This window comes from Anopheles ziemanni, chromosome 3 (assembly GCF_943734765.1).
Source record: "Anopheles ziemanni chromosome 3, idAnoZiCoDA_A2_x.2, whole genome shotgun sequence".
NCBI classification, from domain to species: Eukaryota; Metazoa; Arthropoda; class Insecta; order Diptera; family Culicidae; genus Anopheles; species Anopheles ziemanni.
Window position 1 is genome coordinate 82,727,966 of NC_080706.1, and position 24,820 is coordinate 82,752,785.

The 24,820-nt window shown below is 43.0% G+C and overlaps 2 protein-coding genes across 2 annotated transcripts; both read left to right on the forward strand.

Annotated features, from left to right (window-relative positions):
- The first annotated feature begins 4,968 nt into the window (after positions 1-4,968).
- Positions 4,969-15,333, forward strand: LOC131285635 (uncharacterized). The gene is made up of 5 exons (XM_058314493.1): positions 4,969-5,124; positions 7,742-8,510; positions 14,818-14,915; positions 14,986-15,154; positions 15,311-15,333. The coding sequence occupies exons 2-5, from the start codon at positions 7,961-7,963 to the stop codon at positions 15,331-15,333; spliced, it is 840 nt and encodes a 279-aa protein (XP_058170476.1). The 5' UTR covers positions 4,969-5,124; positions 7,742-7,960.
- Positions 15,334-17,472: 2,139 nt separating this feature from the next.
- On the forward strand, positions 17,473-22,393 carry LOC131285636 (uncharacterized). Its single transcript, XM_058314494.1, has 5 exons — positions 17,473-17,891; positions 19,238-20,452; positions 20,542-20,699; positions 20,860-21,062; positions 21,127-22,393. Exons 1-5 carry the CDS (start codon positions 17,473-17,475, stop codon positions 21,859-21,861), a joined length of 2,730 nt encoding a protein of 909 aa, XP_058170477.1. The 3' UTR covers positions 21,862-22,393.
- Positions 22,394-24,820: the final 2,427 nt, after the last annotated feature.

The following is a 24,820-nucleotide window of genomic DNA, read 5'->3' on the forward strand; positions in this document are numbered from 1 at the left end:
AAGCGTCAGCCACAGTTACTTCTTCTACGGACTCTCGGAAAGGTTATGCGATGAGGCATCTGTACGGGCCGATCGCAAGCCGCAACCAGATTCCGGCGAGCGATTCCAAATGTGATAGAAAGTGTATGATAAATAAAGCAAACAAATATTAATGGAAATCGAGCGGGATGCGGAATACTTTTGCAAATGGAGAACATGGAAATGCCACGGCGTAGAAATTGAGCACGCAACGGATGGCTGAGAGGCTTGGGTGAAAGAGATTGTTCTGTTGTAGAATTGTTTCCTTTTTGGATGAAGAAGATCATTTAGCTGACCGTCTGTGGATTGATACTCACTGGAAGAAATAGCTTTCTCGTTGGCGCCGCACTTGTGTGTATGTGTGTTATAACCTATAGCATCTTTTAAGGAAGTTTTGTTTGTTTACCGTTGCTATACTTTACCAGAAAAAAAGAGGTAAAATCAACATCATCCCCCGTTGATTATGCATTTTCCTGTAAATAAATCGTTGATCTTCCTAAATTACCAAACTTGGCTGTAGTTAGTTCGCTTCTCAAGCGCTTCTCCGACGCGAGTAGCGATCGGCAAATAAAGCTTTTCGGTATCGTCCGCTTTGAACCCCCTTCTATTATACCCGACATAGCCGTAGAGTTTAGATTTGATACTGACCGCGTGACAGCATTCCCCGGAGGACGTTCTAACGTCATAAGGGACGAGGGCTTACGGTCAGCCTTCATTCGTTAGAGGTTAACGTTAATGAACAGATTCGCCAGCATTCTACGGAGCATTCATTCAGGATTCATATACTCTCGCTTTCGCTATGACTAGATCCTGCCGCAACCCGGACATCTATTATCAACCACGCTAAAAATTGACGGATTCAAATCGTAGGGTAGCGCCGTCGCAAAACCGTGCATCGTCGTATCTGTGTAACGGATGGGCGATTAGTATGTTTACATATACTTATATCATCAATGAGATACATTAAATGATGTCGTTTAAGTCAGCTCAACCGAAACCGAAATCAAAAAAACAGTTTATTGCTAATTCGAGGCGAAACGAAATCAACGTTATAACAAGTATATTGAAGAGATGAAGATCGTTAATATTTTGTCAGCGTAGCCTGAACGATATTTTATATAGGCAAACAACAACAAAAATAAATAAAAAGTACCGAAACGTATTTCTGCTGCCCTTTTTGTTACTTTTTTTAATGGTTAAGAATTTAAGAAGCGAGAAACTCGCTCAAACGGACGTTACGTGAAACTATGTATTACTTATGGTTGGGCAATTGCGAGACGGATCTCGGATAGCTTCCGATCCTTGGAGGAGATTGAGATTAGAGTGCGGAAAGAGAGAAAGATAGAGAGAATCAAATCAAACTTTTTTCGAAATTTGATGTATCTGTAGCACTCTGAAGTGAAATAAATGCAACTTCCTGAACGTAAATCCAATAAAATGTGTATGTTTCTTAAAAAATCGTCCAGAATGATGACTTCAAAATCTCATTGTCTAAAACAAGTGTAAATTTTCTCAAAATTTACGTATAATTTTTGAAAAACATGAATGAAAAATGAAATTCCTCTCAGTTATGGACAATTCTATTGAAAGTAACGCAACAGGCATTATACAAATGGCAACCTGAAGTCAGTTCTGTTTTCTTTCCTTGATTTATTTAACAGTTCTTTGATGATATGTGATAGGATCCTATAACCTTTGCTTGCTATATGCTAACCAATTCCGAGAACCAATTATTTCCATTTATTCAATATTAAATCGAGATATTTCTAAATTTTTGCATACATACTACATATGTTGTCGATTTTCTATGCTTTATCTTTGAAACGCTATCTTAATAAAAAATCAAATATTATATAAATCGTAATAAAATTGCTAATCAAAATAGCATGATGGCACTTTAATGCTGATTTAAATGATGTTTGCTTTGTCCCTTCTAATGAGAAAAATTTATATTGAGATAGTAAAATTTACTCGCTCTTTAGATATGTCTGTTTGCAAAACAAATCGGTTGCCTCAAAATACAATCTACTGCAAACAAACTTCGGCAGCGCACGTTCAGAAGTATTGATGACATCGTCCGACATGATAAACCACTCACCGGAGTTTCCGTGGAGGCGCATTCCGGGACGCATTTTGTCGCGGTCCACGCACTAATGGACATTTTCCCTCCCACCGAGATGTCACCGACCCTTCGAACGGAGGTGTCCTAAAAATAACATGGTCCGCTGTAGAATTCCCTTCGAACCTTCGTGGCCCAAGTGAGGGAATCGGTTTTCCACACACCCGAAACATGTCCAACCGCGCGTAATTAGTGCGTTACGGTTCAGTTTTCTTCCGTTGGCGATCTGCGAGGAAGTTGGAGCTCCACGGCCGATCGAAACTCATAAGCCGATGATCAAGCATGAGTCTGAGGGCGCGACCATTTGGGTGTCTTGCCGTTCCTTCCGAGGAAAAGTGTGACCCAGTGATATTATTACACCCTTCGCGCGATGTTCGGTCTGCTTCGACTGACTGAGTCACCCACAGCATAGGACAGTTGGAAAATCTATGAATGGGTAGCGGGCATGTGCTTCAGCAGGAACGGCGAAAAAGAAATGGTTCGGTCGCTATTTGTGGCGGGTGAGTTAAGCGAATTTTCCAGTGCACTTACGCGTCTGGTGGACGAAACTGAGACCATCTTGATCGCCGATTCTATTTTTGCTGATGTCCGTGCTACAAATGCAAGGAAAGTGTCATTTGTGGTACGTGACGATTTTTGCACGACCCAAACGGGCTTAATAGAAGGTGACGAAGTTTTTCTTAAACGTTATGACGATGTCTTCCTTGGTGTTTTGTAAATAGGATTAACTTGTCAAACATCGTGACTAAACCCCGTTTGTGCCGAAGGAGGCAGCAAACAAATTAATAAAGTAATTTCGTACGAACGATTACTATCCAATCTACCGTTTTACTTTCGGCCAAAACTTTACATCGTCAAAATTATCAATGATTCTTTTAGCCAGTTTTTACCTTCAGTAATACACAAAAAAAAAGCTAGTAGAACGTAGTGGCAGACAACGTTCGGATCCATTACATGTTGGATAAGGGCCAAAAAATTGTACAAATGAAATGAATCAGCTCGAGCTAGCTATTTACGGTACTTAAATTGGTCGTGATATGCATCGATGAAAATGTGGCGAATCGTTGGGTAGCATTTCTAATCTTCTTTTCATATTTTAGTTACAAAAATTCAATACATGTATTGTTTTTGAAGCAGGTTTTAAAATATGTTGATACCATTTAAAAAAACGTTAAAATCTTTAGTACAAGCATCATTATATTGGTTCACAAAGGGAGCAAATTTTGCCGAAATAATTACTTTTTATATTAATTTATATCTTTTTAATTTAATTTAATTCGTTCCGTGAATAGATGAAAAAAATGGAGATTTTCATTACTATCACATCAATAACAAAAAGATATATTTTTTGTCGATATAATCGAATAATCGATTGCATAAAGTTGTTTTGCAATTTTCGGTTTATGTTTAAATATTTCGGATTTCATACAAATCACCTAGTAGAACTACACCCTTACCGTAACCGAGGTAACGCGTTGAGTTTGTTTTTTTCCGGCGTGTCGCAAAAAAACGCGTATTTGCGCTTGGCCAAACTCCCCGAACGGCTCGGCAGCTGCTGCATGGTGGTTGCAATGGCGATGGCGCACCGGCATTTCTTTGGCCGTGGAACCAGACGCGTGAGGGAAACTCCGATGCTTTTCCTTTTCTTTCCAGCATGTCTTGCCTTTCGCTGCAGAAGAAAAGTTTACGCGGCGTGGCGCGACCCCTTCGGCACGGAACCCTTTTTGGAAAGACCTCAAATTACAATGTACCGCGAAGGGTCTGACAAGACAATTGCGGAAAGGGGGGGGTCAGGATCGTAGCCGGAAGAAGGGAGTGTCGACCAGCGGGGGGAGGTCAGTAGAAGATTCAGATCTCTGAGCTAGAGAGAGATGGGGAAATTGCTAGCGGAGAGTGTAAACCAGTTGCTGCGGTAAAAGAACGACGTCATCATATGAACGCATGGTCGCCGTATTTGCTCATAGTTAAACGTAAATGTTTAATTTTTGTTTTCCTGCACTGTGGTCTAAAAGTTGAGTATAGTTACAAATTACAAAGTGTAGTTTGAACATTTGTTAATAAATTAAATAGACTTAAACATAAAGAAATGAAAATTACGGAAGATTTCCGTGATTTTCTTAATATTTTAAATTGCATCACTAGCTAAATTTCACACTAGCGTACTGTTTATTTATTAAATATTCGATAAAATATGTATACAAATAACACATGCAAAGAATTAACACTTTATTCCTAACATTGATAATATTTTTTCATAATCTTGAAAAAATGTTGAAAGGCTACATGTACACATTGAAAGGCTGCAGAACTTTGTTCATTTGAAAAATTAAGTTTTCTTTTTAGCACCAGTTTAGTGACAATTTGATGTTTTCATTTATCTGATACTTTTGTGATTTAACCTTTTCTTTCGTTATTCGCTTCTTTTATGAAACTTGGCATGTATCTTATAGAATGAAGCTAAAATAGATTCTTAATTCTCCGACCGGTTGGATGTATGTCATTTAGCATAAACATTTATAAACTTCTGTAAAGGTAAAGAAAAACATGAAAACCTCTTTCAATGATTGTTACATTTTTAAAGTATGTTGATTCATCACAACCATGTTAAAGAAGTAAACTATTTTCTAATTTATTTTGATTTCGCATATGGTCTATGCCTATGCGCACTGTCTTAAATATGATGTTTAATTTTAATCATGTCCCCCGACGCGCACCGCACAAGACCACCGTGCGGCCGGCTGATCCCTGACTCGTAGCGGCCCATCTCTCGGCCGTGCTCTCGCGAAATCTGCTCTCAGTCAACCTTTAACCGGCATTGGTGACGGACCTTTTTGGCTCGCTGTAAAGCGCTGCTCCGGGCATCCTCGAGAGGGCACGGCCACGGTCTACCGGCTGGCGTCGTACGTTCGGTGGAAAGTGAAATCATACCCAGTCCAGCGACGGTGCCCACGACGGGAGTCTTTTCTCCAACGTGTTCAAGTGAATTGGTAATTTTAATGATGCTCGATGGAAGTACGCGGAAGTGTCGTTTATGGTAGCGATCTGTGGAAGTGTAGAAGAAAATCAATCATCAGGAACGATCACCAGTGATCGAAGGCCAGGTGGTGTTTGTTACTGTAACGATACGAACGGTCAGATAAGTGACAGTGGCTCGCTCGACAATGCGAGTAAAATCAAAACGATCTCCATCTGAACCGATTACGGTGGCGTTTCCATTTGTGGAGCATGATTCGTTGTCAGACAGCACTAGCTTTTCCATTGGTTTACATTTCATCTCGAGCCAATTATTTCTACCGACCTGCTTCATTTAACTCAACGGAAAAGAATGCGGGCTTTAAGGTGATCGTCCTGACGAGCCACACAAAGCATTGCAAATTAGAAGATCAAAGTATAAGTAAGGTAAACAATAAATGTATGAAGATGAAAAAAGAGAAATAGCGCCCTTTACTTCCTTAGAAATTCCTTGCATTTTTAATTCAACCAGTTAATTCTCACAAATGAATTTTACTCACGTTATTTGGTTATTTGGTTTTGACTTAGTTGTTCGTATCTTTGAAAGCAATATCCCGCTTATGTTCAACTCAAACGTACATTACTCATCTCGCTTTTGGATTGAAAACCATCATTACACATTTCACACAGTCTTGGGCACAGAATAGTGCTTCCATTCGCCGTTTTCTCGTTACGCCTGGGCAAAGAAGGATAATTCACGCTCAACCATCGGAATGCCGAGCATTTGCAGGGCGCATAGTTGGCCACATATTTGCCCCTTAGACACTGCAACCGTCCGTTCAGATGCCCGGCAGTAAATAAAATATCGATCCAGTCCGGATTCGGATTATTCACCTCGACGACCCTGCGAACGAAGGCAAATGTAAGACGATGCTGTGCGAATGATGTGCTGCTGTGGATGTCGCTCACGATTTCGATATGAATTGGCAAACGAAAAGAGACAATTTCTCCACTAACAAGTCGTAAGTTGTTACTGCTGTTGAAAACAGTCGAATGCTATAAAAGCGTCTCTAAAGTTTAAGCATTTTTTTCTTTAAATAAAATCGAATTCTATTGATCGCTTTCTTGTTGCTGCAAGTGCGTAGGTAATTGTACCCTTCTACAATAAAGTTTTGTTTGGTTTGAACTTACTGGCCAGGGAATTTTAAATCAGTGGACTAATTTGTAGAACAACATTAGCAGAAAAAAGTTATTAATGTGCTTTTTTTATGGTGAACGAAATCAAATTTTTCCATAAAAAAACACAAAATGGACTTTTCACTTCTTCTTTTTGGCGTAACGACCTCTTGGTCATGCCTGCCCGTTAAGGGCTTACGAGACTTGTTTCCCTGTTGTACGTGGATAGTCAGTCCTCTCGTACAGGGGAGGGTCCGGTCTCGGTTGGGATTCGAACCCACGGATTTTTCACTTATTACTCACAATATTCGTTTAAAAAAAATGTTTTTTATTTTGGCTCCGATGTTTGATTAGTTTTATTTGAGATGTTGTTAAACCGAACTGACGAAAACAAACATGGGACAATAAACAATTATTTACAAATCAAATCAAGATTATGATTATACAAGAAAATGGTTTCAAAAGTTAGCTCAATGTGTTTTGTTTGGATATGAACTACAAGCCCTAACATGATGTTTCTTGACGTAAATGTCTTAGCCGAAGGGGCACTCGTGGGATTAACTTTCCTAGCCCTTAGCACCATCCGGATGGAACAATTAATCAGCCGGGACGAATGTAAAAAAGTTCTAAAAACGACGCGGTGTAGAAATGAGTCGAGAGTATAATAATAACGGAAAGTCTAAAAAAAATAAGGAGATGCACACATGCAGAAGAGAAGAAAAACAATCGCGCAATAGTGGAAGGGAGTCATAAAAAATAAGAAAAATGCTCAATAGGTGAAAAATTCCCATTAACGACGCGCGTTCGGCCGTTATTTGACAGTTGCGTTAATTGTACACGCATTCTCTGCCGCGAGAAATGGCCGAACGAACAGCTTTTTGGGTTCGTTTAGATGTTTCCCGTATTTTCGAGCAGAGTAAAATAGGTAGAAAAGAAAAACAACACTTCTGCCCGAGAAACATCCCACACTTTGTGGTAGAGAGGTGACTGTGGGCCGGCTCTGTTGATGCATTTTCACTGTCATAATGGTTGTGTTTTTCCCCAGTGACCAGGAACGGGCGGATGGGGGCGGAAAATGCGGTGACCGAAAAGCTGGTGGCATACGCGGGCGTTATTGATAGATTGTGGCCAAGTGTGTCGCCCCGAGGGGGTTTCCGTGGGCCGTGTTTTCCGAGTGTGCCGCCCTCGGTTGCATCAGTGCGTGTGGAAAATCGGTGAAAAACACCGACCAACTAATTCTCGGCGGCTGGACAAAAGTGTATTAAAGTTGTACGCGCCGCCAACGGAAAGATTGAATGGGAAAAAACCAACGAAGGTGAAAGTGATTCGATGTTTGCCAATTTCTGAAGTTCGTGAAAAGTGTCCTCCGGAGCGAAGCAAAGACGCTCGAAGGCGTGAATTTTCTTGGGAGATAATTTTAGAAAACAACCCAACCAGACGTTTGTTTCGCAATCGTGCTTTCTCTCGTGCGTGAAGATAATTCCTCTTGCAAAACGCGGGTAAACCTAATAAACGGATGGCGCCGAAGGCGACCGCGTGATATGTTTTCGAAGGTGAGGAGAAAGATTCAGGCGGCAGTTCGTGGAAAGTGTTTCATTAGCTGGCTCTAAGTGCGCCATCGTCAAGGACATCCGGTGGACGTCTGTCGAAACGTAATAAAAGTATATCAAGTCGTCAAACTCTTCCGCGAAAAAAATGACCCAAGCATCCGAAGCGTCGAAGACACCTCCGGCGACCGGGGTAGGGGCCGGAAGTGCGGCTACCGGACGGCCACGCATCACCATGCCCCCCGTCTACGTGCCACCGGCGGCGGCCGGCCATCCACAGGCCAAATATTCCCCGGCCCACTACTTCCAACAGCTTCACCATCAGCAACAGCAGCAGCAGCAACTTCTGCTCCAGAACCCGCTGTACGTTCCCGGATCGGCGGCCATTCCGGTGACGCCCGGTTCGCCGACCAGGATCTCGCTCGGAGCTGACGGCACGGTCGAGGCGCCCGACTACACCGACTACTACTCGATGTACCCGGCCAAGGCGGGCGAGTTCATGTTCAAGCAGTTCGAGGGCTTTCGCGACTTCACGGTGAACACGGCCAAGTCGGGCCTGGGCGTCGGCGAGAAGTCCGTCTTCTGGATGTACACCAAGATCACCCGCTGGTCCCGGAAGTGGTTTACGCACTTCTTCCTCTTCCTCATGCTGTTTCTCTACTCGGTGGCCGGGGCGGCATTATTTATCGCGGTGGAAGGTAGGTCATGCCGATGGTCTCGAAGGGTTTGTAAAATTGGCAAGGATTCCTGTCGAGTCTGGGGTTTTTTGTCTATCACTTTTTGCTTATCTCACATCTCGGATGAGCTCATCCTTCGAGAAGTTAAATATCGGTTAGGTTAGAGCAAAAGTAAAGATGGAAAATTGTTAATTAAGACTAGGATTTTTATGACAGTTCTGCATTTTATTCAACTTTTTTTTACATACCAACATTCAATCGGTTGATTTGAAAATGATGTATGTTTATAATAAAACTTTAAATATGTAATCATTATGCAAAAAATCTCGTTCTCTTGCACGATAATGTGGTCTCAAAACTAACGACAGTTATCTACAAATACTAAAAAAACGTTCTAACAGATCTGTTAGGAATTTGATTAGAGAGATGGGACCAGAATGGGTCATCAAATTAATAGAATAAATATATTAATTCTTTAGTCAATATAAACCAATGTTACTTTTCCCAAATTTTCGAGGAGAAAGATTTGTCACTATTTTGTTTTAATTTAATCGAAAAGAATTGATACTGATTTTTGGATGTTCGATGAGTTTCCACGAATGAATAAGATGATATTTTAAATTAGTTTTTCTTATATTCATTCTCTTCTATGAAGCGCTCTTTTTTTAAGTGTGTAAGTGTTAGTTATCCCTCATTTTCTTATTTTCCTACTTTGCAATTGTCTAAATAACGTGTTCCAAGAGAACTACGTATGGAGCTTTTCTTAGTCATTATTTTAAAAAATGGTAGCAATTACTGTAACATAATTACAGCTTTTTAATTTGTTTAGTTGTGAGGAGTTGTATTACATCATGCGATGTGATTGGATTACATTTTTAAACGGCGCTCTCTATCGCTTCGATAGTGAACGTGAGAAGAACGATTGAATGAATTTATTAAACATCATTATGATGTTTATGGATGACACCGTCGTTTCGTAAATATTTTGATCTCAAAATCATCCGACATCAATCGACTGTTGACACTTTCGCATCTAGTGGCCTTTTGCTCCAACCTTACCGTTCTCGTCGAGCAGCTCGAATGACGACACACACGCCGTCATCGTCTCCATCGTCATCAACATCAGCATTTGCCGCAGCACATCACGTTGAATATCACCGCGTTTGAAAACCACCGTTTCTGGTGGTTTTCTTTTCGTACTCGGTCTATGTCCGTGTGTTTGACGCTCTTTTTAAATGCTTTTATTCATTCGTAATCCTGCAATCTTGCATGCTCGTACACGGCGCCGTGTGGCCACGTTCGTACCGGTTCTGCCTTCTTACCCTACATAAATCCCTGCCGATCTTTAGTCTCTCCGAATCCGCCGGCGGCCGGCCGAACTAAACACAACAACGGTTGGCCATCATCATCCCAGATGTGTCCGAAGGAAAACAACGGGAGCGCGAGAAGGCAAAACCCCAACCCCATCGCCGAAATCGACTGTCGTTAGCGCAGTGCGCGGTCGCATTTATTTATTTTTATTTTCCCCTAATATTTTTCCGTTAATCATCCGCTAAAATTATCTTCACCCGGCGTGTCCGAAGGGGTCACCATGGTTGCCCCCCACCACCCTCCCCCCTATCATTGAACGTTCGGAGAGGTCTTGTCTGCTGGTGTCATTATTTTTCCGATGCGCTTTTCTTGTTCCAATCTCACCACCTCATGCAGACCGACGGAATGGTTTTCCATTTTCCACACCATTGCGTAGCTCGTGTTCCCATTTCTTTTCGCGACCCGAGGAATTCCGCGCTGTCCGCTGTCAAATGTCATCGCTGATCCGATGACGGACGCCCAGTGTGGTGACAAACGAATCGAATGACGCAGGATGTGCTCCGTGGGGCAAAAAGGATTCGCTCCGAGACGAACGGACGCGCAGGTGGTTTTCATTTACGATCGCGATCGCAAAGTGGACCTGTGCGCGTCTGGTCGCGGTGTTTCCCCCGAACGCCCAGTTTCGTTTATTTTATGTACGGAATGGACTCTTCGGGCAGCTCGCTAAACATGGGTCGTTCGTAAACTAAAGGCAGTAAAAAAGAGGTCTTAGATCGGAGATTACGTTTCAAAGCGCGGCTTTTACACGCCCTCATCTTTAAACGGGATGATGGTTTCTTTGATATCGTTGAAAGGAATGTGATGCGTGAATGCGTTGGATTATGAACATGTGTTACGTTCTTTCTAATGACTGTTCTATTTTCCATGAGTTGGGGGAAATTTGAAGGATATTTTTAAATTTTGATGTCCAATGCGCAAACAAACATCCTTTTTTTTAACGATCGTCTCCAGTAAATAGGCTCTAGAAAAGTTTAGCTACTTTTCATTCGAATACTTCCAGCTAAATTAATAATATGAGTAAAGGTAGAGTTAGTAAAAATATTAAATTTCAAATTATTCTCATCATTCTCATATGTACGGTCAAACACAAGATTGACACAGTATAAATGTCACAAAAAAGAGAATAAATTTATTTACTTTTAATTTGTTTTATGAAACCTCTTTTTGATGCAGTTGTTCATATAATTTTTATAACACTCAAAGTTGCATCAAAACAACCAGTTATTTCAGTTTTAATGTAAATAGATTGAATTTGTTCACTTTGATTTATAGGTATAGTTTTTATTTATTTTATTTTTGTTCTAATCTCATCGGTTGTAACAATCATTGTTTGATCTTGCGAACTTGTTACAACAAGTTTAAAAAAAAACAATTGATTGAAATTAGTAGAATTGTTTGACACTTCTAAAGAAAATGAAACTTTAGTCTTCGTACTTCAAAATTAAACCGCTACAGTTATTTAAAAATAAAATTGGCTCTTCAATCTCAACTTGATAATCAATTATTTGATCTCACTATAATTTTCAAGTAAATTAAAACCACATAACGAAAAATTGCCCCAACTAAATAGTTTTTCGTAATATGGGTATTCGGTTATATTACTTATTAGCTCATGCAGAGATAGTAGCAAGCTCTTGATCGCCTTTCATAAGCTAACAACATTAATATTATGTCTCCACATTTTCCTGCGTTATGCAATCTCCCACTCATTAATTTAGGCTTCCCATCTTCTGCTTCGATATGTAATGCGAATTTTATAAATCTTTATAAGCTAGCTGCCGTCATGTAGCTTTCTCCGTACCTCCCACAATTATGCATACCCCGACCATGCAGCTTTGAACTTTCTCACTTTCATTAAAGTGAGTGAACTTTCACACTTAAAATAAAGCTTTGATAACTTATCCATAATACATCAGAATGCTTATTACGAAATCGAGCCCGCTAATATATTAGTCCTATATCACTGCCTTGCGGGCGAACGGTGACTCGTAACTTGTTGCGTTAACCTTCGGTGGAGCGCCAGAGACTAAACATTACGATTATTCCGCCATCCGCAACGCCGTCTGGCTTAGGTGAGGCCGACAATCAGCCGGAAGTAGATGTTGCTAATACCGTCGGCATCAATGATGCTGCTGCTAGTACTACTACTGCTGCTGCTGCCGCTGCCGCCGCCGCTACGACTACTACCATCGCCGCTGTCAATATCAGCTTTGAACCGGGGCCGGCTAGCGCCTTTGGTAAGTTAGCCATTCCGTTAGCACTTCATCTAGAACCGGTCCGGGAAATGTTGTTTATTAATCGATCGTTCCCATTGCCGCGTCACGGAAGATCTACGCTGGTGATAAATTAGTTGTGCGAGCACTGCAACTCCAGCACCGGAACTTTGATCGTGATTTTCCAACGTTTTTAGTTGGTTGATTTCAAACTCCGTTTTTTTTTTCTTTTCCCTCTTTCGCGGAGATGATTAAGGAGGGTGTAGATTGTGTGAATGGTTTTGATTTTGGGTTTTACTAACTGCTTGCTAATGGCCACTAATGAACGCATTAGACTCCATTTCGATCGGTGTAATATTATGGTTTATCCTTTAGGTCACGTATCGGATTGCTCCTGATTCACACTTTCTGCTTTCCGAAGGCAAATGAATGCGATCGGCTAACCCAGTGATGTCAAACTCAGTTTACCTCGCTGCATTTCGTCGCCAAAATAGGTTTGCGGGTAAAAACGTCACATTTGTTGGATTTATGAAAATAGGTTCTTATTAGTATGCTTTTAACTTAAACTTAAATTTTTTTTTCGGGGTATTATATTAGTTCTCATAAATTTGCTATCAATTATATATAACTTTTCATTATTGCGGTGAAAAAAAACAAAGGTTTTACACATATGTTTTGAGACAAAAAAATAAGTAGTGTTCATGGAAAACGAAGCTGACGAACTGCATACTCGTTCTAAATTAAATTACAGATGTCCAGCAGTCAGTTGTCTGTAGTAATTATGCACTTTTACTTATCTAAACTCACTACCAAAAAGCACAATAGTGTTGATTTGCAAAATATGTTTAAAAAAATATTTCGTCAGAATTTGGAAACCAATTGCTTACAATGGAGTCCTAGGAGAAGTTTATATAAGCTGGTTGAAGTGCATTCTATAAAAAAATTATTCTGAATAATTCCAACTTGACTTAAATCGCCACAAATATTTCATCAATTTTTGTTACAGCTTTTTTTCTCGCGCAATTTAAAAAAAATCATAGATCACCAACGATCATATTTGTTGTAAAGAACACAGATTGAATATTTAAAACGCGCGAACTGGGATTTGGTATCACTTGGATGTCACGTTTTAAAGAACGCGGTCTTTATTCTCCGTTACAACAGTGGTAAAAAAAGAAGGTAATCAGAAAAACAAGAGCAAAAGCACGCTAAAACACATTAATTATGAAAATATATCTGTTCTGATCGACTTTCTGCAATTCATTTCAATTGTAAAGTTGAGGCAATTCAAGACGCATTCTCTTAATCTCAATAATTCAGGTTTTTGAAACGTTGCTGATTATCACAGTTTACGCCATTCTTTCGTTTATAATCATTTACACTGCTACACATCTGTAATTTAATTGCGAAAACTTTTGTAGATTTTTTCGCTTTTCTTGAAAAATCTGTGTAAACCCCTTACTCATGTCCACTACCAAATGTATGTCCTTACTCATGTCCTCGTGCTCGTATGAAATTCACAGCACGTGGAAGCACGTTCACAACTTTTTGCCATTCAAACGAAAGCCAATAAAACTCTCCATGTATTGTTTCAAAGGAGTCACCGACTGCATCCAACGTTCTTCCGGGCCTCATGTTTGACATCCCTGGTCTAACCGATCGTGTCCTCCCATCACTTTCGCAACACTTTCCTCCTGTCCCAAGCAAAGGGGTATGCTCAAATCAACTTCCACCTGCTCGGAAAGTAGCTCGAATTTCATTACCACCCACCACCCATGGGTGGGTGCTGTTGTGATAGATTTCGTTTTTCTTTACTGGTTGGTGTTCCTTTCCCCTTCTTGTTGTTTACGGGTAGGAAATAGGCTTAAAAATAAATTTCCACCCTCTTGCGAGACGCTTTTCGTTTCACTGACGTTGGAAAGACGGGCTCAACGCGAAACGTCATCGATTCGGAGACGGACGCACGTGTATGTGTTTGTGTATGTTTATGTGTGTTTGGTGTGATATGGTTTTCTTTGTTGATTCGCAGATCATCGTTTTCCTCGGGCGGGATTTATTACGATCTTCTTGCTCCCGACCGATATCCCCGCCTGGGGGAAACGCAACGCCAGCTGACGGAAAAATCCACCGCAAGAGTGGCGAGTTTTCCAACCGGCCGTACGGGGGCTTCTAGCTAGAAAAGAACCGACCGAAACCATTACGTCACTGTGCGTCGGTGGGATTTGATAGTCGTGCGTTTTATGAGCTAGCCTCGTTTATTGTTAAACAAATAGTGCAATCTCGTTGGCTGGGATCGGGTTGATTTAGAGATGTTTTTTTCGTTTTTGTTCATTCTGCCATCGATAATTCCCTCGGAAAACCCCTCCCCCTGCACCAGTTATCCCAAGGGTGGTGGGACATCAGTTTGTTTTGTTGTTGAAATCTCTTCTTCAAACCGTCATCCGTCCGATCGCTGTTCGATCGCGTACGAGGAAGAGTCGTACGCCTGTTGAACGGCGTTTGTGTGTTTATAATATTCGTACGACGGAACGATGGACGCACATTTTGGTACTTTGCGGAAATGTGCGGCCACTGTTTACTCGCTTCCAGCGTGCGGAAATATTAATTCCCGGTTGCTCTTTTATTGTTTCCTCCTTGTTGTAATAAAACGTAAAAATCACACACAAACACACACCCGCACATCCTAACAAACCATCTCCGGCACCATCCCCGATAACACGCTGCTTCCGGTTGAGGCTCGCTAGGAACGCACGAGAAGCTGATGGAAACCAACGTGAACCACGCGAAGCGAGAGCTGGCGAAAAATTTACGCATCTTAGCGATGGATCGTGAAAAGTTGGAGGTTTGTAAAATGCACGCTGTTGAACATTTGGCCACATTGTAAATTGAACTTTGTTGTTTTTTTTTGGTAGAATCCGGATCAGGACCTTTGGGAGGGGCAAGCCATCAACCTGGTCGAGCAGTACAGTGCCGTTTTGTACCAGTCGTTCAAGGAGGGCTCGTTTGAGAGCAAGCAGACGAAGAAGACGTGGTCCTTCTGGAATGCGGTGTTCTACTGTGGCACGATCTACACCACTATAGGTAAGGAATGGTAGTGCGGTAACATTCTAAAGTTTGTCAAAAAGTAAACTGAGCCAAAGAAAGCGTGCTACTGTGGCACCTCAAGTGGCGGAAGCCGGGAAGTAAAAGTTTTAGTAGTTATAGTAACTAATAACGATATAATCATTAAAATTGCAGACCTGTACTGCTACCTTCGTTAAATGTCTTACAATAGAAATTGAACGTTCAAAACTCACCCCGCACATGTAACTATAGCACCGGTTGACCGATTGACAAGGCCTGGAATCCATACAACAACAAAAAATGCCAAGTTGTTTTTTTTTATATCAATGCATAGCGTTTATTATAAAAATAGCTTTTAACTAAATATTATTCCTTGGCTCAATTTAATTTTGGACAAACTTTATAGAATTTTGTACACTAAATATGAATTTAGTAGTGTTAAGTAACAAGCGCTTAACTCTCGAATTTATATAAAGTTTTACAACAGTCAAGTGCAACAAGTAGTTCCTGGGCATTCTGAGGCAATTAATACACATAATTTTAATAAGTAATCTATTGAATTTTCAATCTGTCAAGCATTTTTGTTTTAAACTTAACACTGCCAGCTTAAGCCAAAAAGAAAGTATCAGTTTTTGTTCAACAGGTGGAGTAATGCTGGAGAAAATAAGCATGATTTGGGAAAAGTTACAAGACACATGCCTTTTCTCCATGAATATTCTCCTTCTACAAGAAGTTTTAGCTAAATATCAGTTACACGACATTATTTTCAAACGAAACCTTATGAATCCGTTTGGTTTTGTGGCTTGTTGTAAGTATAGGTACTATGAATTTCTAAAAAGCTATTATGATTCAAAAATCAAATTTACTTAACACTGCTTAGTGCACCTTCCGAATTCCATTTAAAAACACAACATCTTTTGATAGAAAATCATCATTGTCAATTAACCAACGAAAAGAAATAATTTAAATTGCGAATGATTGCAACAAAATGCGAAAGATTTCAAATTTGCTCATTGATATTTGTTGGGAGTTGTTGCTTGTATGAAAGTAAGGTTTTCGTTAAAAAGGATTATTTAATCTGTAATAATGCAAACTATCGTCCGTACTGCTTTCAATTGAATTATATTGAATCGATTGTAGTTAAAATCAATCAATTGAATTGAATTGATAAATTTGAAGACCTGGCATTGTCAAATTTTCCATCTGAACTTCATGTTCAATACTGAAAGTTGTTAGCCTGCAAAAATAAAACCTTAAATCCGTGTACCATCCCCACACTTAATCGAATGCCCACTCGTGTGGGAAAATGTCACGCAACACAGTTTTCCCTCATCCGTCGTGGAAAATTGCACTGCGACATAACTTACCCTTCCGAGAGGCAGATGTTTGTTTGTTGCAGGCCCATGTTCTCCTACGGCCAGTGGAGGTAGTGGTCGGTAGTAGTGTTAGTAATCGTGTCGGTTGCCGACCGTTCGTGTGTTCGGAAAATATCTGCATTCGTGCAGGTCGGCACCGCGCGGGTTGCACATTTGCGATGCGTACATTTTCCAGGATGCGCATTACGGTGACGTGTGCGGTGTTGTTTTTCACGTAGGTGGAGATCGTAGGAGAAAAATAAAGTTTTTCTACCATCTAAAGTCAGCTGCTTGAATGTTTCACAAGAATGTTTGTTTAACTGACTTTTTTATAAAGGCAGGAAAAGTGAAGGCTTCGTGAAAACAGCTGATTTTCCGTCGTTTCGCCTTTCGTCGCCACTTTCGAGCATATATCGAATCAAAACTGCCGGTGAAGATGATCTGTTCGTGATGATTGGCGAAACACTCACACCCTAGGTTCGTCTCGACCACACACACAAATGGAACGACCCCGCACGAAGGAAAACCTATGGCCGTGTTGCGTGACCGACCGACCGTGTTCGATGTGGTTTCGCTTATTTTTAGCCCCAATTCTGACCAACCAGAATACCAGAACACACCGAGCGGCCGTCCCGAACGGTTCACCAAGGCGGGCACGTTTTTCCGTACGCGCGAGTGGAACGATTTTCCACCGGACACCTGGCGTTGCGAGTGCTTTTTCCCGTTTATTAACGCAAGTGATTATTCGATAATTGCTGTCAGCTGATAAGTGAGCGTTCCCGGGTGGCGGTATCCGTTTTCCACCCGGTTGGAAATGTGGTGCACGAAGTGAAAACGGGGTCATATTTCAGCGCGAACGTCGGGGAAGTGCTTCGGACGAGGGAAAGCGTGGAAAATTATTTTTACCATCGACGGATCGTTTTATTTCTGTGAGTGAGTTAGTGACACGCGCGAACCAACACCATCCCGGGCGTGTTAGCGATGGAGGCGAATAAAACGGCTGGCCAGCCGGGTGCGGGTGCGGGTGCGGTGCCGGTGGTGGCCCGACGGCGCCGGCGGGTGGCTCGCCAGCTGCGCGAATCGACACCGGATCCGGCCCGCGACGGCAGCGTCGGAAGCCGGTCGAACTCGTGCGACGACCAGAGCGGCTCGGACGAGACGCGCGGCACCGGCCGGAGCACGGTCGAGAGCAGCCCGTCCTCGTCCAAGAAGAGCCTGATCGAGCGGGCGATCGAGTACGGGAGCGCGCACCGGAACAAAATCCTGGCCCGCAAGGACAAGAAGCTGACCATCGTGGCGCCCCGCAGCCGGTCGGTGCCGCGCGACGAAACCGAGGTGCCGAGCAGTCCGGAAATATTCTCCCTGCTGCGACGAGCCAAGCGGAGCATCTCGACGGCACGGTAAGTTTGGCACCGGTTCATTTAGCGGCATGACAGATTGCATTGATTTTCGTTTTGCTATTGTGTTTAATTTTTATTTATAACAGCAGACCCCTTTCTAACTACGATTTATTACTGAGGTCAAATATTCAAATATGTTAATTGATTATTGAGGATATTCAATAACCGAAGACCTAATTTTTATGCTTGCGCTTATCAATGCTAGCAATCAATTTTAGTTCTTCATAGATATAGATTAATTTACCTTATTGATCTTTGATTTGAAACAAAGATATTTATCATCCCTAATCCATGCCATAAGAGCATTTGTACACAATGCTCGTGGGTTTGTAACAATTTTCTGTCACTTTAGAACTTCTAAATAAAAATCTAGGCTAGTTTGAACAAGGTTTTAGATCGATAAATTTTTTACAAAAAAAATTACATAGTTGAAAATTTGTGATAGTGATAAACAAAAAATAACATGGAATATGCTTGTATAAATAATATTTATGAAATGCAAATCGCGGACATATAAAAGCCGGATGGAAAATGTGCTGTTATAAACATCATGCAATAAGATCTAGAGGATGATGGTTTTAATGTCTAACGATTAATATTTTGTTTGAAACATTTGTTGACCTATTTTTTTATTATTTATGATAATTCCTCCTTATAAAAATATTGGGTTCTTTCACAGGAGATTTTTCGCCACATTAAGATTGTTGTAAAAATTGTTATGCTCCTGATGAACACAGCAAGTTATCAGCAATCGTTAATATCGATAAAGATTCATCTTAACCCCTTCACAGTCTCAGTGTTTTTTTTTAATTTTTGTTGTGATTTAGATCAGTACTGTGTTAAATTTTGTTTAATTTCATCGATTAGTATCGCATAAATAAGTTAAAATGTACAAACATGTAATGACATGTTTTTGAAACAGGTGTACTTAGAATCAACGTCACACAACGAAAATAGAAACAGAACAGGCGACAAAAACTGTCAGGCTCGGGCAAAACTGTGAAGGAGTTAATATTAAAAGTTTCGTATCGGTTTGAATAATACAATCCATTCTCCAAATGCTTTCTTTAATGTTTTGAGTTTGAAGTTAAATATTTATAGATTTTACAAAATTCTTCAATATGTTTTTGGAGGTTAAACATACAAATGCTCTTTGCATAAGTGTTAAAAATACGAGATAACAAAATAAGAAGCTATACAATGTCAAAAATGTAATCGATTTTCTAACACATCAAGTGCATAGTTTAATGTAAATTTTAAGTCTTAAATGTTAATGAAAAAGCTCACTCAAAGTGTGGAAGAATTAATACAAGAAAATCAATTTTGTTTTCAACTTCTATCCACAGCAAACCAAAAACCGATGATTCCAGCGACGGTGGGCGCATCTCGGACACGGAAGTGCGCCAGCGTCGCGAGCGCATCGAACGCTTCCGAAGTGAGCGGGCGGGGGAGGGCGGTGCCGAAGGAAAGCCGGCCGGTCCCCAGCAGGCCAACCTGCAGCGCTTCAACGAGGAGCGCCGCCGGTTCGAGCTGGAAAAGCTAAAGTTCCTGCAGGAGAAGCGCGAACTCGACCGGATGCGGCTGCGACGGTTCGAGAAGTACCGCGAGGAGATGCTGGAGGAGCAGAGCCGCAAACTACAGGCCAAACTGCAGCAGGAGCGGGCGCGAAGTATCGAGGCAACGCCGATGCCCCCGATGGCCCCGTCGGCCGCACACCGCAGCAAAACGCCGACCCGGGCGGACACACTGTCGCCGCCGACCACGAAGAAGAAAATTCTGATCGTTCCAAAGGCTCCACACCGTACGTCCAGCCATTCCGCGTCGAGCAGCGAGGACGAGGGTCGGCTGTCGTCCGACGAGGAGAAGAAGGCACAAATGACCGTGCGGCGTCGCTTTTCGCCCCGGAAGCCCCCGAAGCGGCCCCGTTCGACGAAGATCGAGCCGATGAAACCGATCCCCGCACCGGACACGGGCATAACGTCTCCGGAGTCCGAGCTTCCCTCCGATTTTCAGCCCGAAGAACCGGAGGCTGGGACCAAACCGAGTCAAGAGCAGCAGGAAAAGGTCGAAAAGGAACCGGAGATGGTGCTTACGCAAAGACGCGTTGCTGGCAAGGAGCAGGGAGACAAAACTGAGGAGAAAAATGAAATGATGGAACGGTCGAAAGAGATGGAGTCGAAAGGTGAAGCGAATCCTGTGGAAACCATCGACTCAAAGGACGCTACGGCGATCGTGAAGGACGTTAAAGGAAAGTTACGACGCAGGCCACTCGTGCCGTACGTGGAAAAGCCGGGCGAAGTGTTCGGCTGGGGCGAGATTGGCAAAGAGATGGTCGACCTGTGGCGGGACTTTCTGGACGATCATCCGGAGGATATCGTTCGGATGCGGGTGCAGGTGAACCACTGCCTGTTCTACTTCGGCGTAATGGTGTTGCTCTGCGGCATCGGCGGCATCGTGTTCCGGCTGACGGAGGGAACATTCGAGTCGCAGTACAAATGTGGCGTTAAGCGCGTGAAGCGGGAGTTCATCGATCACCTGTGGCTTTCCAGCCACAATCAACGGTAAGGGCGCGTGCTCTGGACTCGTGTTTGTCAATGATGGATGGATGTAGTTTAACAATCTCTTCACTCTATGTGTCCATTGCCCGAAGGGAAGAGGACTGGAAACTCTCTGCTCGCAATCGTTTGCGTAAGTTCGAGGAGGAACTCCAGATCGCGTTCGAGGCCGGCATGAAGTCGTACAGCGGCAACACGGCGTGGAATTTCATCAACGGCGTCATCTATTCGCTCACGGTGGTGTCCACGATTGGTAAAGCGCACTCACACAACGAATTCCATTTTCTGAACAATAAAAATCCATTCTCTTGTTTTTCTTGGTTGATGTTTTATTGATAGCGATAGTGATAATTATTACGCTTGGAGAATTGAATGAAGCAATTAATAAGATGTCTCCTTACTTTCTTTTCTAGGTTACGGACACATATCTCCATCTACCACGACGGGACGAGCGTTGACGATTCTGTACGCGATCATTGGCATACCGATCTTCCTGATCGTGTTGGCAGACTTCGGTAAGCTGTTTACACGGGGTATAAAGTTCGTTTGGTCCTATGTGCGTCGTCTGTACTACACTGGATCGTTCCGGAAGGTTCGAAAAACAGCCCAGGTTCAGGTGAGTAGCGGTGGAAGGACGACGTCGTTCGGTGGCTTACGACTAAAATGCGACTCAATTGCAGGAAGTGATGAAGGGATTAAATGTCGTGTACGATATGGTGAGGCGACCGAGTGCGGACAATGAGCTGCAGGGAGCTACGACGACGACGGCTACCACCATCCCTCAGCCGCCAACCGCTCCGAGCCAAACGTATCGAACGCAGGCCGAAAGCCAGCCGGGTGCAGCAACGGGAGGGGGAATTGAGACGGTTCCGGTACCGGAAACACCTACCACGCCGATCCCAGAGACGTTCGAGATCGACGATGAGTTTAACCTACCGATCTCGCTCGCGATCGTCATCCTGGTCGGGTACATGCTGTTCGGAGCAACGATCTACTGCACCTGGGAGAACTGGAGCTTCTTCGAGGCGTTCTACTTCGTGTTCATCTCAATCTCGACGATCGGCTTCGGTGACTACGTGCCACAGCATCCGATCTACATGATGTGCAGCATCCTGTACCTGATCTTCGGTCTCGCACTGACCTCGATGTGCATCAACGTGGTGCAGCTGAAGCTGAGCGATAGTTTCCGGCAGGCCAGCGCAAAGATCGGTGCCACCATCGGGCTGCAGATGGCCGAAGCGGAGATGGCCTCCCAGCATCACTCGCCGGTGCAGACACCGATCGAGATGGCCGGTGTCCACACGTCCACTCCGACCAGTGCCGCCAACGTCAGTCTCAACGGTACCGTCTTGAGCACTCCGGCCCTACCAGCCCGTCCGTCCAGCTCCGTATCAAAACCGGAAAAGAAGGAATGATCGATGTCCTGCGCGCGAACGAGGCGACGATCGCTTCCGCGAACTCGTTCACCGTCCATCCAGGGGTCGGAACGATATGCTCTGGATGAGGTTCCCCTCGGGGCGAAGAAACTGCGCTGCACGCTTACAACCACTGAACGCACAATCGGTTACACGTTCGGTGCCGGGACGGCTCGTGGACGGATGTCGACGGACACGGAAACCGCTCTTTCGATGCATCTCTACTAGCTAGGTTTTACAAGAACTATATAGTTACTAAATTATACGCCGACTCAGTCAAAAGGTCGCTCATGAACGTAATGAACGGAGAAGATTGTTATTTAATGCTGTAAGTTTAAGGACGATTGGCTAGAATGGCCAAGCCAGGCGAACACCGAACGCGGGTGTGGCTATCCGTGGCCGTAAGGGTTGCGAAATACTTTATAATGCGCTTCAAGCAAGGAGCTTCCAGCTGTGCTACTGCAAGACACAACAAATGGTACATCAAACAAAAAAACTGTTTCAACTGTTCAGAATATGTATGATCGAAATAAAAGCTAATATATATTTTTAAACAATAACATAAATTTTTAATTTACTAGTTTAAAATGCCTAATTAGTGGAATGCACAAAGAAATTGCAGAACGTGTTCATTGAGGGTGAGCATGGCACCGTTGCTGCTTTTAGTTTCTTATAGGTAATCGCTTAAATTCTCCTACAATACATTTTCTATCGTAACTCGAGTAAACATTAGCATAATGCAATATTTTAAACGTACTGCAGCGATGTGCTATAAAGTTCAATGGCAGTTGGTTCAATGGCAGCATGCAGTTCAGCGAAACCGTCGAGGACAAAATGGGTTATTTGAACATTCCGAAACATGACCAATAACCTATCGTTAAGAAATTAATCTTACTTTGTCATTACTGTCTCCAGCAGGACAACGATTTAAACCTCACTTAGTACTCTATTCGGTTCTGATATCGTAAAATGTCTTTGTAATCCCCCAGTTTTGGTCTTAGATTGTATGCACAGTATTGTATACTCAACTTTGCGTTGATGAATAAGACCTTTTTTCACAAATTATCGTATTTTAAAGAAGGTAAAACAAGCTATGCAAAAAGGAATTGTATATTAGTTTTGTCTGATAAATAAAAAATTAAATTTGGTTATTGTTTGAGGCGAGTTAATAAAGAAAAACCAACGCTCCTTTAGGTGTACGCTTTTAACAACAATTTTGATTTTTTTTTCTCCAGATTATGCTTCACTACTGCAATATCTCGCAGTATCCTGAGTGAACTCAGGAAATAATTCTCTTTCTTTCTATTTTATCCAACATCGCCATGTTTCAAACAAAATCGGAATAAACTTTCCTTATGTTTTTGCACGTGGATTCGCACTTGAACAGTTTTTGAGATTCAAATGACTTGTACCTCCTGGCAGCATGTTTTTTCGATATCAAAAGAACGATTAACGGTTTTCTTTGTCAAAAATTCAAACGTAACACGTGTAACACGTCCATGAACTCAATCCGCACAATGCGCTATGGTGGATAAACGAAACTTCCCTAGCAGATGGACAAAAAAGCTTTGAACCACTTGTTTGTACAGCCAACAAACTTTCTGTGTTTTTATTGTGTGTACACCAACGTCACACGTTAGAAAGATATGAAAGGACAGCATGATAAACAGAACGTTAGAACTGCAACGCGGCGAAAAGAGAGAAGCTCAAATCAGGAGAATCCCGCACCCGAATGTCCTTAAGGGCCTTCCCCATCTGCCCTCCGGCACATGCGCAGTCCGTGAAAAACAAACTGTCGATGGCTCGAGCACGGTTGGGGAAAATTTGTTGTGATTTTTTATTCCCCAAATATCCACAAACCTCCCCCTTTTCCGTTGCCCCCAGCCCATCGGTCATCGGGGCTTCAGTCAAAAGTGAGCGCTGCCAACCATGCGGCAACGATGGGACACCAGCCTAATCGATATTTGTGTCAGTGTGGGGCGACTCGCTGGCACTTGGTTCAGCCGTTTTCTGGTGAGGCTGCAGATTGTGTGTCGTCGCGGGTAGTGTTTTTCCTGGTCGGTCAGGAAAACGGTCGAAAAGGCTTCCCAAAAAGTCCCTTTCCGTTGGGGGACCGGATTCTGGGTGGAAAGAAAATTTAGAAATAGCGTGAAAGTGTCCGGAAAGCAGTGGGAATTGATGGGAAAAATCCTGTTCAGTTGAAATCCTGCGTGGAAGTCCTTGTCCAACGACGTTGACATGGGCGTGTGCGTGTTTGTTGTGTAGTGTGCGGCCGTCTCGCCGTGTGTCCGTCGCGTCCGCTGTGTGAGTGCTGGCAGGTGTGCGAAAAAGAGAGCGAGTTGGTGTGGGGGACTACTTTTCTGTCCGATCACCGTCCCACATACCCATTACGGGAGCAGTAGTGCCAAAGGATACGTACCTACCGCAAAAACACACACACGGGGAAGCGTGTGGGCAGGCGAGTTTTCAAGGCGAAAGCAGCCCAGTTTCGGTTCGGTGCGGTGCAATTGTTTGTTGCCAACTGCGGAGTCAAGTTCTAGGTCTGCTCGACACCCCGTCAATGATGTGGGGAACGCTCCAGCACCGACGGATATGGATTACGACGAGGACATCGGTGGCAGTTTCCTGCTGGTGCGAGGATTGATGGGTTCCGTCACCAGCCAGCCTCCGTGGGCGACCGTGCGTGCGTTCGTGCGTGCGTCCGTACCTACTCCTCCATGGCTCCGTGCAGCCATTGGGACCGTACGACATTCCGGGGTGTGTTTATTTTAGCAAGCTTAGCCATTTTGGATAACAGTAATCCCAAGCACTGCCTCGATGCTCAGAAACTGTACAGTGGAAAATCGAAGTAGCCATCGGAGCCATTCGTTGTGGAGGACAATCGAGGTTTGGAAACGCAAGGGCATCACACTCGCTCACACTCACTACGTTCGGTAAGGATGGCGGAACATGCGAGTCT

What these genes read in the sequence shown, in the direction of transcription:
- LOC131285636 (XM_058314494.1), top strand. Translation starts at nt 17,473, where the DNA reads ATGGAGGCGAATAAAACGGCTGGCCAGCCGGGTGCGGGTGCGGGTGCG. An exon ending in CGGAGCATCTCGACGGCACG is followed by an intron (nt 17,892 to 19,237) that starts GTAAGTTTGGCA and finishes TTCTATCCACAG; the next exon opens with CAAACCAAAAACCGATGATT. An exon ending in CTTTCCAGCCACAATCAACG is followed by an intron (nt 20,453 to 20,541) that starts GTAAGGGCGCGT and finishes CATTGCCCGAAG; the next exon opens with GGAAGAGGACTGGAAACTCT.
- LOC131285635 (XM_058314493.1), top strand. Translation starts at nt 7,961, where the DNA reads ATGACCCAAGCATCCGAAGCGTCGAAGACACCTCCGGCGACCGGGGTA. An exon ending in ATTATTTATCGCGGTGGAAG is followed by an intron (nt 8,511 to 14,817) that starts GTAGGTCATGCC and finishes GAGGCTCGCTAG; the next exon opens with GAACGCACGAGAAGCTGATG. An exon ending in CACGATCTACACCACTATAG is followed by an intron (nt 15,155 to 15,310) that starts GTAAGGAATGGT and finishes TTAAAATTGCAG; the next exon opens with ACCTGTACTGCTACCTTCGT.